The sequence below is a fragment of the Xiphophorus hellerii genome, chromosome 1 (assembly GCF_003331165.1).
Source record: "Xiphophorus hellerii strain 12219 chromosome 1, Xiphophorus_hellerii-4.1, whole genome shotgun sequence".
In the NCBI taxonomy this organism is placed as follows: Eukaryota; Metazoa; Chordata; class Actinopteri; order Cyprinodontiformes; family Poeciliidae; genus Xiphophorus; species Xiphophorus hellerii.
Genome location: NC_045672.1, coordinates 1441938 through 1461262, shown reverse-complemented (window position 1 = coordinate 1461262; position 19325 = coordinate 1441938). Strand labels below are relative to the sequence as shown.

Sequence of the window (19325 nt, the reverse complement as noted above, 5' to 3'; positions counted from 1 at the left end):
GTGCTGCATAAATATCCAAAGGGTGCATCTATTCCAGTGACACCAATGTGCTTAACTGAAGCAGATTCAGTTGATATACCTGTCTGATATATCACGATCAAAGCGTCTCATGGAAATGGAAAGCCTTTTCAGACTCAACAAACCACTCTGAGCAAGAAACATTTAAATATATCTGGTGAATACATTTTTACCATTATGAGTTTAGTAAAAGTAGCAAGAAAATGAACAAACATAATGCCCGAGTGAAGAGTGTTATGAAAGAAAAATAGAAACTACACTTACACCTACTGGCCACAGATGGATAACACTGATGGATCAGCTGCCTTTCATGTGTTTCTCTCCAAATTGTGGTCGGTGTTACTCACTGTAGTGCTGCCGGCTGCTTTACTTTGGGAATCAATGGCAAATAACTAATATTTATTCCCCAATGGAATAATATTATTATAACAGACATATGGCTTATTATATTTTAGGGCTAATATTGTGAGAAAACCTCTACCCTTGTTCGTGGAAGTTACGTCACTTTTAGCTTGACGAGGTTGCGGTGCATTTGAGGATGCTGGTAAATATTTCATTTGCTAACCATAAAAGATCGTTTCACCTATTAACATCTAGTATTGTCAACGCTCGCGGTTGTATTGTATCAGTTATATTTGAACTTAACTGTGTAAAAAATATATTCTCTAAATAATATATTAAATTAGCAATAATGCTTTTCTAATTTTAGTTTTCCTTTCAGAATTTTCATGATTGAGCTCAGAATAGCACCGCTAACTACATAATTAAAATGAAAACATTTACTAAAATCAGCTGTTTTTCTTCAGTAAAACAGGAATAAAGCTACCTGTACAGTAGTCTGAGCGAGTGTCATGAAAGCTGTAATGTCAGAGCTCGGAGTGGAAACGTGAATGCAACAAAAGTTCGGACTTCAGAGTGGTGACAGCTACCATCATGGAGGAAAAACAAAGCAACGCCGACTTCTCACTAGGTACAGCTGATTGCCCTTACTGTTTTCATTAACATAGTGTTAAAATAAGGAAGTAAACTGGTCACGTCGTTTGTATTTCACCAAGTACCGATAGCTTGTTTACTTACTAAGGGACGAGAGGATAAGAGCTGTCACAGCTAATGCTGTTTTACTTTCGCTGAAATTCAAAAGGTTTTAAAACCGGAAAATAGATAACATTGCAAAGATGAAGAGAAACTGAATATGTGTGTCGCTTTTTGGCAGCTTGAGTCTGTTGAATTCAGGTCAGCTCATCGGAGAGCGGATGAAGTACAAAGTTAGACTGTAATCTAGTTCTTGCTTTATGAGGACAAAACAATATGAAATAGGCTGCATTCATAACTCAGGCAGCTCAGTTCAATTAAATTTTTAATACCAACGCCGAGAAGCTAGCCACCAAACTATAAATAATTTTCTATGCAAATAAATCAACCATAAAGTAGTGCTTTAGTGTGAAAGGAAAATTATATATACAGTATATATTTAAAATATCATCTTTATCCATGGATGGATACCTGCTTTACTCTAACACCCCTGAAGAAATTCAGCAAAGTGAAGTTACCTATGCAGAAAATAGTTTGCAATGTAACCTCAGTATAGATACAGCTACTCTTACATCATCACCTTTCAATCCATCCTCCATAGTGGATAGAGTATGTAGGGTGATGTGTGTGTTTTCTCTCATGTGTGTTGTTGCAGTTTTTCATGAGCCCATTTCTCTTCTCAGACCCTGGAGGAGCAGCAGCAACAGCAGATCATGAGCCGGAGAAAATAACCAGCCGCCAGCTGACCGAACAGAGCCGCTTTGCTTTTGCTGCTCTGTGCGCCGTTTCCTTGGGCCAGCTGTTTTCTGTGTCTGAAAACAGGTGGGGAGGAGATGCTATCGGAGCATGACAGTCCTGTTTACTGTAATGAGAGTTTCTTCTTTATCTGTAGTGCGTTTAGGGAGCAGTACCTGCAGGACTTGGTCCAATGGCTGGGTCTGGACCAGTCGGTGATGCCAGTCATGGGGGCTTTCCTGTCAGGCCTGGGCTCTGAGGGCACAGACACCTTCCTCTCCATCCTACAGGCAGATCCGCTGGTGGCTGCAGGAGCCACGCCCATCATACAGGTGCTTGACTTTCAAATAAGCAAGAATCCTTTGCTATATTAAAAGAATCTCACAGTGGAAAAGCATTTCTGCAATATTTTCTGCGATATTTAGAGATTTCCTTACAGTTCTGCTCAGTGTATGTGTTGGCAGCAGAAACTTGGCTGTTTGTCCAGCTTTGTTTGTCACAGTTCCAATTATTTTAATGTTTTTTTAATAATCACTCTCTTCCTTGGCAGAGTTTGGTAGCAGATGCCTTGATTTTAAAAATACAACAAAAAATTTATAATAACTGAGCATTGCTTTTATTCAAAAACAGAAAGAAAGAGTTATCCCTTCTGCTGCTATAATAATATGACCCAAAAACAATCAATTTATGTTAAAAAAAAGGCAAGGTTTCTGAAAATTAGCACAAACACAGCAGCTGATTATTATATATGTAATAAAAACATTGTGTTAATGAGAGTCAGAGATGGAGATCAGGCCTGCAACTAACGGTTATTTTAGTTATCTGATGATTAATTATGTAAAAAATGAGCACATTCTGTAGACTTTTCATTTAAGATTCTTTTATGCAACATTAGAAATACATTAAGAATTCAAATAGACAAATAATTCCATCACTTTTTAAAGTAAGAAAATAAGGATTTATTGCCTGATTTATAACACTGGAACTGGAAGACATTTTAAATATCTAAAATAAATAAACAAAACAACAGAAACAACAACAAAAAAATGGAACTAAAGTCTCTGTAAATAAAGCTGAACTTCAGGAACAGATTGTAGTTGAGACCAAAACAGCAGACTGAAACTTTTATCATCCAGTCTTTGGTAGAAAGAGAGAAAAGAAGAAAACAATAAATCATGCATATGGAAATTATTTAGTTTTTTTTTTTATTTTATCATGCAATCAATTGACTTATTGCTTATTGCAAGCAGAGAACAAAGCTGGCGGTTGAATTCATTCCTCTATCTGTCCTAACCAACTCTGTCTTTCCTCTCCAGGATCTGGTGTCTTTGTCTGTCAAAGATGGTAAGGATCATATAAAACATCATGTTGACAGGTGGTTTTTTTTTAAAAATATCTTTAAACGGATGACTTGTTGTGCCTGTCAGGTCAATATGATGCCAGAGCGAGAGTCCTGATCCGTCATGTGAGCTGTTTGCTGCGTGTGTCTCCTCAGCAGCTGGAAGAGTTTGAGGAGACGCTGGGAGAGAGACTGAGGGAGGCAGGAGAGGAGAGCGAGTAAGCTTCATAGAAACATTTCACTCAAAGCTGTTTTCATTTGCAAACATACATCGTGTTTATTATTTCTGATGGCAGTAAGATAGCACTGTGGTGTAACCAGGGAGACGTTATCTCGGAGACTACAGGATTTCCTGGTTTCCTTTAACTCATGCAGCTCGTCTGTCTGATTCCAACCAGAGAGGAGTTGTCCCGCCGCCAGAGGAGAGAACGAAAACGAAAGCTGAGACGCTACCTCCTGATTGGCTTGGCCACTGTGGGGGGAGGGACCATGATCGGTGATTACTCCTGTTCTTCAGAGGAGCAACCAGGCTTTTAGGAAAATAAAGCTGATGTGAAGACTATCCTGTGTTTTGTGTTGTATAACTTTTTCTTCCAGGTGTGACAGGTGGACTGGCGGCTCCGCTGGTGGCAGCCGGGGCTGGCGCAGTGCTGGGGGCCGGTGGGGCTGCGGCTCTGGGCTCAGCCGCTGGTATTGCTATAATGGCCTCTCTGTTTGGAGCTGCTGGAGCCGGACTGACTGGTAACTGACTGGGCTCGTCTCACTTTTTACAACTTCAGCATGATTTATATTAGATTTTATCCTGATTTCCACGCGTCCTCTCTGCAGGATATAAAATGAATAAGTGTGTTGGGGCCATAGAAGAGTTTGAATTTCGACCAATGAGCTCTGGGAAGCATCTGCACCTGACCATAGCTGTGACTGGTTGGCTCTGCAGTGGGAAATACAGTGAGTGAGCCTCCAGTCAAGTTTGGTTTCCTGTCAGTCTGCACTTCACATCTTTCCAGATTAGAGCTAGTCTTCAGTACTCTAGATGCTTATTAAACCCCCTCATATGTTTATGTTTTTATTTTAAAGAAGCCAGACTTTCTTCAGATGTTTTAAAGAAAAAAGTGTGTTTTTCAGCAGTTTCTTTGGACTTCTTTATTTGGACCTTTGTGATTCATTTTGAGGTCCAGTTCCTGTCTGTGAGCGTTTATTGATCAGCTTGATGAAAGTGAGATGTCAATAAAGCACAACTCATAATATGTACATTAGGGCTGAAAGTAACAATTTAGTTTTAGTTTAGTTCGATTAATCTATTGATGATTATTCAATTAATCAGATAAAAACGGGCACATTTTGCAGGTTTTTCATTTGAGCCTCTTTAATATTAGAAATGGACTAAAATATGCAAATGAACACATAACTCAGTTCCTTTTTTTTACAGAATTTAAACAAAGTGAAGCTAAACTATACTGCTTGAGGAGATTTTGGTGGAATATATTTACAGACAGGTTGTTTATTTTTATCTGAAATGTAAAATGTATATATTTTTTAAGCTTTTGGCGTAATTTCTGCTGATTAAGTTGTTCTTTCAGCAATTGGCCTTTTTGAGGCTGTATGCTCCAGTTAATGATTAATTAATTACTAAATAACGTGACAATTATTTCATAAGTCATCACAATTAATCTGATTAATCGTCTCACCCCTGGCATGTGCTCAGTACAAAATATAATAAAAACTGACTGAGTAACTTAAAAATGTTAAATATTGTTGATTATCCTCACCAGATATCATCTTGTATTACATTGTAAGTTCAGTAACATTGATCCATCTGTCATATTTAAACTTTAATACAGTTAGACAACAAATAATCACAGGAAGTGAACAGAAACACATGGACTTTGATTTTTTATTGATTAATTTTTCTTTGAACTTAAGAGCTCATTGTTGTCGATTACATTGTTCTAGAAAGTTCCAAGAAGAAAACATTTGCATAAATAATAGAGGCATTAAATGCACAAAATGTTTGTGACATGCATCAACAGCTATTATTGTATGTGTAACTAAGCAGAAAACACTGAATAAATTCCTCTCTTACATAAAAGTGAGCAGCTCTTCCACTAAAACGCACTCAGTCACAAGCTCATTGTCCCTTCTCACACAATGGCTGTAAAAAGACTCAGCATTGAAGAGCCACTCAGACGTCCCCTAAAAAACAACCTGCGCCTGCTGCGTTCAGGTTCATACCAGGCCCCGTGGTCCAGCCTGGGGGAGTGTGGCGAGCAATACTGCCTGGTGTGGGAGTCGCGCTTCCTCCGGGATCTGGGCTCCGCCATGATTTCTCTACTGGACGGTCTGGTCAGCATGGTGGCTCAGGAAGCCCTGAAGTACACCGTGCTCTCAGGTACTGCCAGATCTCCAGTCAGTTCAGAAGAAAACCTGTTCCTGATTTGGTCCTGGATCCATTTGAATATATTTGTGATTGTCTCTTTATCAGGAATCGTGACAGCTCTGACGTGGCCCGCATCTTTGCTAGCAGTGGCCAGCATCATTGACAACCCCTGGTGTGTTTGTCTGAACCGCTCGGCGGAGGTGGGCAAACACCTGGCTCAGGTGCTGAGGAGCAGGCAACAGGTAGGCCCACACCGTCATCCTGTCAGGGCTCAGTCTAAGCAGCTGTACAGCTGTGATATAATTGTTTTAGTTGGCGAATTTAACATTGCTGTTTCTGTACTTACTTTTCAAACAAAATGCTTAAGAGCTGAAAAGAGATTAAATAAAATTATTTAATTTGTTTCTAGAAACCTGAATGTTGTTAAATTACTGCATCTATCTTCCATCCACTGAGTTTGTCATTTATTTTTTAATCTGATGTCTTTTGACATTTGATTCTTCAAATCTTTGGCAGTTCATTTTGTTTTGTTTTTCTTAACATTTTTCTTATGTTTGGTAAAAATAATAAAACCTTTGACAGCTCTGTGATCAGCTTTAACCCTGAATGACGTTTTACAAAGTTATTTGTCTTATTTTTTAACTCTTTTCCATCCATTTTGTCTTTTCCATCAGATTGTTTTTAAATCAAATTAAACTCCACTGTGCTGAGAGAAGCATCTTTTTCATCCATCTCTGTTGATAGTGGATACTGCTTGTGGGCCATTTTTCGGTTCTGACCAGAAACATTATATGTTTTTTTTTTTAAGTGATTAGCTGTGTTAAAAAATTTAATACATTGATATCTATGCATTTAATAATCTAACATTAAAAAGTCTCAGCTTTAGAAAATATGCATAACAACTAAGATAAAAATACTCATGAATTGTTAATGTAAATAATTACTTGGAGAATGAAACTGTCTTTTCTGACTGTTTTTAAAGGGGAAGCGGCCAGTCAGCCTCATAGGTTTCAGTCTTGGAGCCCGAGTCATCTACTACTGTCTGCAGGAGCTTGCTAGTGATAAAGGTACCGTATCAGGGTCTGTCATTTGATCAACTGCAGTGCTACTGTTTAAAGTGGAAGCAGAGGTAAATGTAGAGCATTTCTCTAATCCTCAGGTAGTGAAGGAGTGGTAGAGGATGTGGTCCTCCTCGGGGCTCCTGTTGACGGCTCTGAGAAGTCCTGGGAAAGAATGGTCAAGGTGGTGGCAGGAAGAATAGTCAACGGGTACTGCAGGTAAACTCATGATCTCTAATGATTTAGGGTCCTCTTGTATAAAGCATGTGTGCGCACAAAAAATGTGTGGTGCCATATTTTATGCACAAGTCGGCACACACATAAAATGAATGTGCATTTTATGCACATTCATTTTTGTGCATAAAATGAATGTTTTATGCACAAACATTCATTTAAAAATGAATGTAAATATACGCAAAATTTTGACCTGCAGTGAAAATGTCCCCCAGCCACGCAAACCTTTTCTGTGGGCAATATCAAACTACAAGCACCAAAACTCACCTAAACACACTGAAATCTGACTAATTATGGAGCGCTTCGGCTGCTGTCTTGTTGAGTTCTGTCCGTCATTAATAGAAGGATTCAGAGGGAGCGATTGATCATAGGTCATATTGATCTGCTAGGAAATGTTGATGATGGTTTATTATCAGTTAAATTAATCCAGACTGATCATCCTGGAGCTCTTAGCAAAACTTAAAGAGCAGCCATGCGTTATCAGTGCAACTGTAGTCATCTACTTTGTGAATGCACCTTTATGGACAGAAAACGTCTCTATTCTGTAAATGTACAACTTATGCACATGATTTCTCTATTTAGAATAAACGTACACATTCTCACTCAAAGGACTCTCTGACACACTGTCTTTAAATCCTGACTGAATGCTGTTCAAACAGGCATTTCTTTATTTTCTTTCTTTATTTATTTGGAATTTTTTCTTTAAAAATTATTGTTTTTATTTTTTGTGAAGTGGCCTCATGTACAGTGGCCCTTAGATGCAAACCACTTCAACAAAATCAAAAACACAACATTAACTGGGCGTGCTGTGGTGGCGTAGGGGATAGCGCGACCCACGTTTGGAGGCCTTGAGTCCTCGACGTGGCCGAGCGATTGTTGCCGCATGTCTTCCCCTCTTCTTCCCCTTTCCTGTCAGCCTACTTTCATATAAGGCAGTGGTCCCCAACCTTTTTGGTCGCGCGGACCGGTCAGCCCTTCGCAATTTTGCTGCGGACCGGGGGGTGTTCGCGCGCGTCTTAAGTATCGAGTCCGATGCTGTTTGGGGGGGCTGGCTCAATTATTTTGACGCGCAATACGTAACCAGTAAAATCCGGTTTAGGATTTTCGAAATAAAAGATCCGGAAGTAGTTCATTATTTCTTGCGCGGCCCAGTACCAAATGGTCTGCGGACCGGTACCGGTCCGCGGCCCGGTGGTTGGGGACCACTGATATAAGGGACACAAAAAGAAAAGAAAAAAACCCACAACATTAACGAAGCATAATTACAAATTCAAAAGCACAACATTAACGAAGCACTACAACATTGAATACGCTGAGTCCTACTTACGTCACCGCCATCTTCCATCTTGAAAGTGGCAGTGGAGAAAACGTGCTGCGTGGACTAGTTTCAACGGTTTTACAGTACAAAGTGGACCCACTGCCTTTACCTTTCACAGGTAAGAATTAAAGATAATAATAATGATGTAAATTTACGAGCAGAATTTCTTGACTTTGTGGCCAGTACTGTGCATTTCCGTGGTGAAACAAACTTCTAAACAACCAAGAAATATTTCCTTTGTAACTAAATTGGCCCAGTTAACTACTCTGACTATTTTCTTAGCTAACTTTTTTTTAAAACTGTGTAGTTTTTCAAAAGAGGGAGAGGTAATGAGAAACCTGTAACGGCCGTTTGTTTATTGTTGCCATGGCTACCTAGAAGCTAGCAAGACAAGTCGCTGTTTGTCTGGTCGAACATGGTTACTTTAAGGTACGTCAGTTGTCTGTAAAATGCTTCTTATAATTTATGTAGATTAAAATAATTTGTTTGATATTACAGCGAACCAGAAGTGGGCTGAAAGCAAATTAATTCAGAGAGCAGTGCGCATCCCGGGGGATTTCGTCAGGACAGGTCCGTAAAGATCAGAGCTGGAGCTGTTTTTCTTCACAGTTCATCTCCACAATGTCTGTGTTTAGATGCTAAGTCATATGGTGAAGATATGTTTTTTTTTCCTGAATGTTAATGAATCAGGGATGTATTTTCTATTACACTGTTAGATAATTTTTATCATTCGCTTTAACCTGTGGCTAGCCAGATGTTTCAGAGGCCCAGTCACCGAACTGCTCCCAGCTTGACCAGCAGACTGAACCCCTGCCTGTGCTCTGTGTTGCCAGTATAATATAAATTTGTAATGTACTGCACACTTTTTTTTTTCACTTTTTGTGTATCTTAAGGGAAATATCTCAATTTGAAGTATTAGGGTATTATGACAGTTCATGTAAAGAAATTAAAAATAATTTAGTCTGTTAGATTTTGTGCACACTGCTGTCTATAGCACAGTTGACATATTAATAATTTTTTAAAAAAAGTAAAAATACGTAGTTAAAGTTTGACAACTATTATCAAAGTTTGTCTTTACAATAAAATGTCTAAAAATTTAAATGAAGTTATGTTTTTTATTCATATCTTGAAATGGACAAATGCACATTGAATTATGGAATTGTGTTAATAGTGAATACATCACTGTAAAGGTGTGTGTGTGTTCATCAATAAAAACGATTTATCAGAATCAGCTGTATCAAATGTAATTATTGTGCTCCAAAACAATTAAATAATCACATCAAAAAGTTTGAAACGTTGTCCCTTGTTTTTTTTCATTCCTATATATAATAATGTGTGAGAGACTGTGTCAGTGACATTCATTAACTTGAAATACTTTGCAGAACGGCACTTTATGAGGTTTGGTCCATTTACTTGTATTCGCTTGCTCGTAGATAAGCCACTTTCAATATGGCGGACGCTATAATGTATCGCAACAACGGGCCGACCCGCTCAAGCGATAACTTCCGGGTCAAAAGCACTGTCGTCCAATCAGTGATCTCTCAGGTCTCCAACTGGGACATGCCCTTTGCGTTGCAGTGCTTCGTTAATGTTGTGTTTTTGAATTTGTAATTGTGCTAAGTTAATGTTGTTGTGTTTCGTTAATGTTGCTGTGTTTTTGTAATTTGTAATTGTGGTATGTAATTGTGGAAGTGGTTTGCACCTCAGGGCCACCGTACAAAAGCACATTTTAAATAAAAATATATAATTATTGTTACCATAAATACTTATACTGCTACAAGCAAGGGCCGTTGCTATGGTTATTGCTTCACGTGGTGGCAGACTTCCGGGTATTTATACTAATTTACATATGTATTCGGATTTATAGATTTATAAATGCGCACAGCTTTATACATCAAATTTCTTTTGTGTGCCGCACTTTTCTAAATCTGTCCGTATGTCAAGTTTTAGTGTGAAAACTGCGCACTCTTTTATACACGAGGCCCCAGATGTCTACCGATTATACAGTCACTGTAGGAGTTTTTTATTACTAAAAATCTGTGGCAGTGGATCAGTAAATGACTTTCTGAATCCTCCGCCCGTCAGAGGCGACTGGCTCCTGGGGTTCCTGTACCGAAGCTCAGCTGCACAGATGTCTGTCGCTGGGCTGCAGCCAATCGACATCCAGGACCGCCGCATAATTAATGTGGATCTCTCATCTGTGGTAAGCCCTCATGCCGTTAGAATAGCTAAAAGGAAAACAGTGCTCAAACTAGACAACAGTCTGACATAATTCCTCTTTAATGAAAAATGTCTAGACTACTTGAGAGATCTTCATTGATTGTAAATCAGTTTTATCATTAGATTATAAGCTAATCATAACTCACTTCATTTTCAGATTGAAGTGTGTCTTTAGATGAGGCAACTGGCATGTCAATCTGAGAAACAGTGAGAGCAGTTTTAATAAAAAAGAGAGACTGTTCATGGAGTTCTAACAAACATTAATCTGCTGGTTTGAACCAAAAATGACATGATGAGTGTCAGGACTTTTACATTTATATATAAGAAATAAATAAATAAGATTAATCTAACTAATAGTTTTGACCTTTTACACACTGAGCACAGATAATTCCAAGTTAATCCCTAGATGATTCAATAAGGACAGAACTCAACAAGACAGCAGCTTATTCTGTCTTTATGCAATACAACACCCAAAACAGACACAATGCAAAACAAAAGATCAAAATTTAAACTCATACTTCATATACGTCACAGGACTGATAAAAATCCACTTCCTTTCTCTACTTTTACGCATTTGTATGAACATACAACAGAAACAGTGTGACAGCAGCTTCATGAAAAAGTTTCGGCAAATATTAGTCTTATTGGTTTGAACCCAGCATAAGCACATTTATTTAACGTTATAAATTATATAAATAAACTCACTATTCTGGGTTTCAATAAAAGTAGAAATCATTATGTAATGATTACTAATCTAAACAGGAATGGTTTGGTACAGTGGTGTCCAAACCTTTTTGTCTGGGGGCAAAACTGGCAAATTTAAATTACTAGTGGGCCACAAAATTTATTAAATTAAAAATACAAAATAGTTTACTGTGATTTTTTGTTTTGTTTTACCTGCTCAACAATAAACATTTATTTTAATGAAATCTGACTGGTCATCAATTGTTTTCTGATTTTTTGGTCAAATTTTTACCATTCATGACTTGTGGGCTGGGGTCGAATAAAATCCTTTCAAGGGCCCTCGCTGCACTTTGGACACCCATGTGTAGTATGATAAAAACCTGACTTTTTAAACAGTTTGTATAAGTATCTGGTTTCAGTTGCATATGCATATAAGTAATCTGTGTCAAAGTCAAAATTAAGAAAACATCTGCATGATGTCTGCCAGGTGAAAGGCCACTTGGACTACATGCGTCAGATGGACACCATCTTGGTGGCAGTGGGAGTTCCCACCAAAGAAGTGGCAGGAGCTTCATTTGTTCTTCCTCAGTCTGTAAGAGTCGCTCAGAAGACCGTGGACAATCTGGACTGGGCCGAAGAGCAGCATCGAGCGAGCGAGACTCAGAATCCTTCTGAGAAAGACAAAACGTCGTCACAAGAGAGCGCAGACTGGAGGGACGAGACAGAGGACATGGGCAATGGCTGGGACATTCCTGACATCACAGATCTGCTAGATTCGCTGAATGAGACGGAACCAAATAACGGAGTCTCAGTTCTAAACATCGTTTCCCCTAACGACACCACATCCTCTGATTTTATTGCTCAGAACAGCAGAGAGGAGGCTGAGCCGGATGATGAGCAGATATCCTGGAGCTGGAATGACACACACTGGACTGCGGATCACTTACACAAATAAAAACCTGGAGAAGAGCGAGTTCCAGGACCAGCTCTGCTCCTCTCAGGTTATTCTATGCAACACAGAAGCTTCTTCAGTGAAAAGACATTTCTGTTGTTGGCAGAGAAAACACGTCTCATACATGCATATGGCAGCTTTTAGAAAATGAATTAACTGCCTTGTTAATGTACGAATAATTTAATCATAATTTTGCAACACAGTGTTGTTTTTTATGAACTGTAAAGGTGATTAATATTTGTTCTCCTGTGAGACCAAGTACCTGCAGAATAGGTTAGTTTGCTGGTTAAGCAGATGCTACATGATTGGAGGAAATGTTCATCCTTCCATCCTCCTTATTTTACATGTAGACTGGTTTCTAACAGTTCAGTCATTTCATGGCCTATTTATCTTTGGCCATGAAAGGAATGTGATACATCATTTATCAGCAAGTGAAGTTAGTTTTATAAAAGTATGCACGATCCATGAATTTATTTCTCATTTTCATACGTTCTTACCCCATATTTTATTAATATTTTACATGATATGCTACAAAAAGTAGGGCATATTAGTGAATCAATGGAAAAGTGCACAGTTTTAGATTAAATTAGGAGGTGCTGCTTTGTGTTGGTGTATCACATAAAACCCCAATGAAATATACTGAAATATTAAAGTTCAAGGAGCGTGAATACTTTTGGAAACCACATGGTTAGTTTGGTAAAACTCAGCTCTTTGTTCAACGCTTCGCTCCATCCAGAGGGTCTGGACCCTCGGCTAAATAATTACTTCCTGGAGGTGTGGCCTCTGTTGAGGTTTTTATTTTTACCCAACTGACTTAATGTGCCAGTTGCACGCTATGAAGCTTACTGGATGTTGTTTGCACTGTAAACAACCATCCTCCACTGTGAAGAGAGAAGAGCTGATCTGAACAAGGCCATTGGTTATGTTAAATATTTGGAGGTTCATCACCGACTGAACGGCTTCCTTCACTTCCTCTGCTGCCATTGCTAAACCTACAGGCAGAATACAATCTAAATTAGAGCAGAAGATCAACGGCATCATTTTCAAAAATTTTCTAGAAAAAACAAAGAGCTGGGAAAGTTGAAAATTTGATAGAAAAATTTTTTAACTAAGTGTTAAACAATGTTTTGCTTCTTCTGTTTTTCCAACAAACACTCTCAGGAAGTTGTGTTCATATGTGTTAAATCTGATTTTCTCCGTTCAGTCAAATATAAAATATTACTGAATATCAGTACTTACCAATGGCCCGTCCTTCCTGTGTAATCCCTCAGTCACTAACTGGCTGTGCTTCCACAGTGATTCAGTCCAGGTTGTCCACCTGGTTGGGAAGAAGCAGAGGCAACTCGATCCCAGCGTGTTCGGCATCCAGCAGGTTGACGCCTTCCGTGGCAGTGGCTGCTGGGTGTGCGGGGTCGGAGGCCAGAGGCGAGGTCGGGTTGCTAGCCATGTTGGGCTCCCCTGAGTTGTGCAAAGAGATGGAGAGAGCCGGCGAGGGTCTCCTGGGTGACCGTGATGAACAGCAGGGCAGGAGCTTAGCCAGAGCTCGCTTGAAGTCCCTCATGAACAGCGGGTAGATGATGGGGTTTATGGTGCTGTTACAGTAGCCCAGCCAGGTGATGGCGTCAAACAGTGCAAGTGGGACACACTCACACACTGCCTGGAGGAAAACACAGGATTTCCTGGCATCACAACGTAGCAACAGGAGTTTCTTTACAAAATATGTAGGAGATATGAAAAATAAATTTTAAAAAATGCTAAAAACTGTTTCTTCTCATGGAACATTGAGTTATGTTAACCTTGTCAATGTTTAAATACTTTTAAGATGTGAGTTTGTTGTAAGAAGCAGGCAGTAGTGTAGAACAGTGGAAGAAACAAAAGGTTTCTAAAGCACGCCTGGACCAAGACAGAAATTACAGAGTAAATCACAAACCTAACAGTACAGAGTTTAATCTGTGCAGCTTTTGTTTGAATGAGTGAAAATATATCTATATCTTTGACACAAGCATTTTAAACTGACAATTAACTTTTTGCACCCTTATTTGACAATAACATCATCTTACAAATTAAACAAGTGTGAGTATTCTTTGATTTTATAGCACACATTTCTAATGTATTTAGTTTTAAGGGAAAAATGGATTGTGCTTAAGGAAGTTGATTGAATAGAAAAAAACTTTTTAAGGAAATTTTGAGCTGAATAAAGTTTTTTATCATTTCACTCTGAACCGTGTCACAACATTACCCATCATGCACTGCAACGGGAAAGGTTGAATTTCAGGTGAAAGATACTGAATGATAAAGTCCAGATGTGCATAAAATCTAGTAAAATTAAAAATAATTGATTATTTTGAAACCATCATGTTTTATAAATTAAATCTCCAGTTTAAAAATGACTTTTCCTGTGGTGAAAGGCCCTGTGAGAGGTTCCACCATAATTTGTGTTCCAAAATGTTACAAACTGAAGTTGATCATACTGAATTTAAAAAAAAAAAAATCTGACAGTTTGTAAACCAGATTTGTCATAAACAAGCTCATAGCCTGTAAGCTCTTAGCTCCATATCGTTTGACATGTGATTGCTTGGATTGATGATTTTGAAGATTTAGACAGAAACAATGAAGAAGGAGACAGCTGTTAGATGAGAGCTTCCAATACTATGAAGATGAGACAAGGAGGCGGTGGGAATGAGACAGAAGGAGGGGTGTGTTTCACACACCACATTGAGTGTGAAAAGAAAGGAGAGCGTAGACACAGTGAAGTCTCTGCAGCTCTATGTTACTCAGAGGGAGAGGCAAGAGGGCACAGATGGTAAATCAAAATGACAGGATCAGCTTGAAAAACAGAACAAGTGTCATTACTAATTTAGATTAAGCTTCATTTTGACATTTATTCAGTCTCAAAGAGCATTTCATGCCACTTCCTTGTTTGTTATGAGTACATATTCAGTTCAGTCTAATCAAAATGATTTGTTTCAACAATTTGAAAATTGTAAATGGTCCTTTAGTGGGCTGCTTGCTTGGCTTTAAATGAGTCAAACATACAGAGCTGAAATGCTAATCTATTTCCTTTTTGGCTTGGCAAGGCTGTGACACCAAGGCTGGCCAACACAAAAATAGACCAGTATCCAAGTGTTTTTTCACTCTGCCTTCCTAGCGCATTTATTTTTCATACTTGTCATGCTTGCAAAATAATTGGTGAGAAGAATCACTGAATCATACGAAAAGTCATTCCAGAAGACAAAAGTGTTGTAAATGTTTGTAGCAAAACCGTTAAAGTCCTGCATGTGCGTGGGAGAGGACTAAAGCTTTAGCGGGTTGCAGTACTGTATCAGCCAGCGGTCAGGGACTCATACTGACCTGAGCCATGTTTGTGATGAAAAAGGGTAACCAGGCGCTGAAGAAAAGTCCCAGAAGGACTCCTAGTGTGAGGCTGGCCTTCAGTGCCCTCCGACCCTGCTTGTGAGCAAGACGGCGCTCACTGGTCACAGACAGCTAAGGATAGCAGGGAGTGACAGAAAAACGGTAGATATAGAGGTACAAATACAATTCACATCTACTTTTACTGCTGCCATCATGGATGAATTGTTAGACAATAAATAATAAAAATTAGCTTACAAGTCTAGCATGCCATAGAAGAATACACCAGGTAGCTAAAAAGACAAAAGTACCAACAACAGAACTAGTACCCATATTTATTTTACAAAATAACTTATTTGGGTGTCTTTGGTGTAATTCTGACTGATTCTAATTATTTTAACTATTCATTTTTATGCTATGATAATTAAGCTACACAATTATATAAGTTGTAATCAACCTTTCTTAGACTTGTTCAAAGTCAGTCTTGTTCATAAACTTTCCATTTATACTCTTACCACATAAATGGAAATTTGGGGAGATTTCTGGATATTTATTTGGATTTCAGATTCATATAAAATGAACACTAACATGAACTTTAACTTAAGAGCAGAGGGAAAATCAATGAGAGAGAATATTTATTAAAATCAAAAATTAAACTTCATCCTTAACCATTCACTGAGTAATTAAGTAAACGAAACACACAAGCGATTAAAAAGTGATTAAAGAACTAACGTTCATCAAGAATTTTTTTCAAAACTGCTAAAATTGGGTATATTTTAAAAAAGTAACAATAAAATAAATTTTTGGAAGCAATTTGAAGTGATACATGAATTACAGTTTGAATACTTAGTGAGGTACTCTACAGCAAGAAGAAAAATGTTGCAGTTTTGTTTTTATACTCAGAAAAGAACGAATAATAATGTCTTTACTACCTCCTTCAAAGCTGGACAAACCAATCTTACACTTCCACTGGATGGAGCTGCGACATTTAAATAACAGCCTTTAAAAGCAACACAGTGAGTCTCTCTGGGTGAAGCTACTGTATACATTTTTCCCTCTAGCTATTTCAAAAAAGGAGAATTATTCAACAGGTTATTTTTAAATGTTCAAGGTTGCAGTGCAACCAAGCAACTTCTTGTCCTTCCTTAAGATTTCCATGATGTTTTTTTTTGCCTTTATAAATGTCAAGAACTTCAGTTAGGAAACCTTTGCACTACATAACCAGCTCCTATTGTGACTAGCTGGTCAGGAGCCTTTTCCTTTAAACTTCAACAAACCTTCATGCAGTATTCACCTTGGCAGAGTTTCAGTTTCATTGTTCTCTTACCAGTGCATTTTGAGACATGGCAGGTCCTTGATGACCGCAGTCACATCCATCTTGCTGAGCTGACCCGGCAGCAACTCCGGGCGAAGGAGGCCGGGAAGGTTCTCCAAAGGACAGATGAGGGTTAGGAGGGTGGCTCAATGCCGCAACTCTCTTTGCTTGTCTCCGTGCTGCCAGAAGGATCCGGCAATAGGTGAAGCAAATGGCGCTGGAGGGCAAAAAGAAGGTAAGCACGGATGCCACCAAGGCAAAGGGCAGGGTCACCCGCAGGCGGCACTGAAAGGACGCACCCCCCTTTGGTGACTGCTGGAAGTAGGAGTCCGGGTATTGCTTTTCATGGAAGAAACTGATGTTACCAAGGCTGACTTGAGGAATTAGCGAGTATTCATCCCCGTGACCCAAACTGTGCCAGTTCATCTTAATGGGAAAGAAGGAGGCCAAGGCTGCCAGACTCCAAGCGGCCCCAACCAGAAGTAGAGCCCGGGGTGGGGTCATCCTCTGCTTGTAGCGTAGCGGCGAAATGATGAAGAGGTAGCGGTCAAGGCTAATAACACACAAGTTCAGGATGGACGCGCTGCAGCACATGACGTCGAAGCAAAGCCAAACCGGGCAAAAGGCAGGCCACAGCACCCAAGAGCCGCACAGCACGTTGAGCATGGCTGGGGGCATGACCACCAACGCCACCATCAGGTCGGAGAAGAACAGAGACACCAGGAAGCAGTTGGAGGTGCAGCGCAAAGAGCGGTGGGAAAACACCAAAGCGATGAGCAGGATGTTGCCACAGATGGTCATGAAGATGATGGCAGTCAACATGAAGGCCAACAACCAGGGCCCGCTGCCCGTGATGTTCCAGTCACTGGAAACAAGAGAGCTGCCCTTGGAACTGCCCACAGAGACAGATGGGTGAGAGTCGGTCATGGTGGATGCAGTGATCCAGAAATCAGCCTCTAAGGGTCACTCCCCCAAGCACTGGCCAAATTCCTGGCCAAAGCTCACACCTCAAAACTTTACCACAGAGGTCTTTCTATCAAAATCCACCCAACTCCTCCTCTCCACGGGTTAACATCTCCACATTGGCAGGAATCCCTCGTAGTGGAGTGGGCTCACTCTGCAGAGACTAAACTGAAATCCCCCAAACTGTTTGCCTCATCTCTCCATCCTGGCCAGCATGTCCTTCCTTCATCCACAGCTGAGAGCCAGAATGAGCTCTTCGGTAACTGACAGAGGGGTTTTAAGCTACATGTCACAATGATGACAGGCACTGGAGGAGGGCACAAAGAGAGATAAGCCTTTACTTCGCACATAAAAGCAGTGCCAGAGGCATGACCCACTGAGGATGGAGAGAGATCCTCGTAAACGCGCCTTGGAGAAAAAGACTCAGCCAGCTTTTGTAAGCCTTTAACTGAGCAGGAGCTCTTTCTCTCTCAATCACAAGTCCTTTTATTCTGGGAAACAGAGAAACAAAAATCTGTAATAAATAGACACACAAAAAAGCTGCAACAGTCATTACCAACCAAGGCTGTGTTCAGAAGTGCTCTACAGGTATCATGGTCCTTGTAAAAGCGCCACATCCCTTTGTCTCCGTTAATCCCTGAGGTGGCCACTTCATCGTGTTTCCCAGCCGCAGCGCACGGCTACTGAGAGCGAGCGTGTCCAACATGGAGCATAACCATGCACAATCATAGCCCAGATATGCTAATTCTGCATCATAGGAACTATGTGGGTGGTCTTTCTCCTTGTTTGGTTCTGAAGTTTTTATCCGTTTCAATAAAAATATGCGCATTTTTGTAAAGCCTTATTAAAATCTGATATGTTCTCTTAAAATTGCTGCAACAGGGTTTTTTTTCTGGCTTTCTGGATTTAGTTTCTATATGGAAGCATTTTAAAAATACCTGAACAGAATCAGATACTTTTTTTTGTTTTATTGTTGTTTTTTTACACCAATTGTACCCAAGATATCAATAGTATATTTTTCTTAGTGTGCTTTTTGGAGCTATAAGTGATTAAAAAGTGATTTTTCAGCTTGAATATTTTTTTAGATCTGTATTTTATCAGATACTTTGATTTTAGCCGTTATTCTCTGAACAAAAACATTCTGCCATATGTTTGGTTATAAGCTTAGACTCCTCTTTTGGCTGGAAGAGGAATTTCTGCTCTATTTTTAATTATTTTTTGTCCTCAAACACGTTTCCTTCACAGAATATTCTTGTATTTAGTACCAACTCTTAATTCTTTCTCCTTGACATGTCTGTTCCTTGGTTTTCATGCTGATGTTTGTTCACTAATGTTCTCTAACAACCTTCAGGCTTTCACAGTACAGCTGAATTATGGGGATGTTAAATCACACACTGTTTACTGATAATATGACTTCTGAAAGCAACTGGTAGAACAGGATCGTATACAGAAATATCAAAGTGGGACTCCAAATACCTGCCACACTTTACAGATTTTTTTAAAAAACATTTTAAACACAAATTTTTTTTCTACTTTGTGTTTATCTAACACATAAAATCCCAACAAAATACACTTGCCCACTGCCTTATGTGACAACGGTTTTGAAAGTAAAAACTTAAAAGACAGAGGAATTTCACCTCCACCTGTTATTGACCTTGTTTTACTGAACAAAAACACAACCGATCAAAAATTTGACCTGATCCACACCTTCTTTTGAATATACTATTTT

General features: G+C 39.3%; 2 protein-coding genes across 5 annotated transcripts; one reads left to right on the top strand and one right to left on the bottom strand.

Moving 5' to 3' along the window:
• The first annotated feature begins 858 nt into the window (after positions 1-858).
• Positions 859-13205, top strand: tmco4 (transmembrane and coiled-coil domains 4). Of its 3 annotated transcripts, XM_032568153.1 has the most exons (14): positions 859-988; positions 1734-1872; positions 1943-2117; positions 3102-3129; positions 3213-3342; positions 3523-3620; positions 3722-3865; positions 3953-4072; positions 5349-5513; positions 5607-5743; positions 6484-6568; positions 6661-6778; positions 10197-10314; positions 11503-13205. In XM_032568153.1, exons 1-14 carry the CDS (start codon positions 952-954, stop codon positions 11968-11970), a joined length of 1962 nt encoding a protein of 653 aa, XP_032424044.1. In that variant the 5' UTR covers positions 859-951; the 3' UTR covers positions 11971-13205. The 3 variants fall into 3 exon arrangements, with proteins under 3 accessions (XP_032424044.1, XP_032424060.1, XP_032424052.1); XM_032568169.1 differs by lacking the exon at positions 10197-10314 and having other exon boundaries at positions 11503-11610; XM_032568161.1 differs by lacking the exons at positions 10197-10314; positions 11503-13205 and adding an exon at positions 8610-9097.
• Positions 11548-19298, bottom strand: htr6 (5-hydroxytryptamine (serotonin) receptor 6). 2 transcript variants are annotated; one of them, XM_032568181.1, is made up of 4 exons: positions 16646-19298; positions 15319-15453; positions 13207-13624; positions 11548-11686 (listed from the first exon to the last, which is right to left on the bottom strand). In XM_032568181.1, the coding sequence occupies exons 1-3, from the start codon at positions 17558-17560 to the stop codon at positions 13268-13270; spliced, it is 1407 nt and encodes a 468-aa protein (XP_032424072.1). In that variant the 5' UTR covers positions 17561-19298; the 3' UTR covers positions 11548-11686; positions 13207-13267. The 2 variants fall into 2 exon arrangements, with proteins under 2 accessions (XP_032424072.1, XP_032424080.1); XM_032568189.1 differs by having other exon boundaries at positions 11548-11683.
• Positions 19299-19325: the final 27 nt, after the last annotated feature.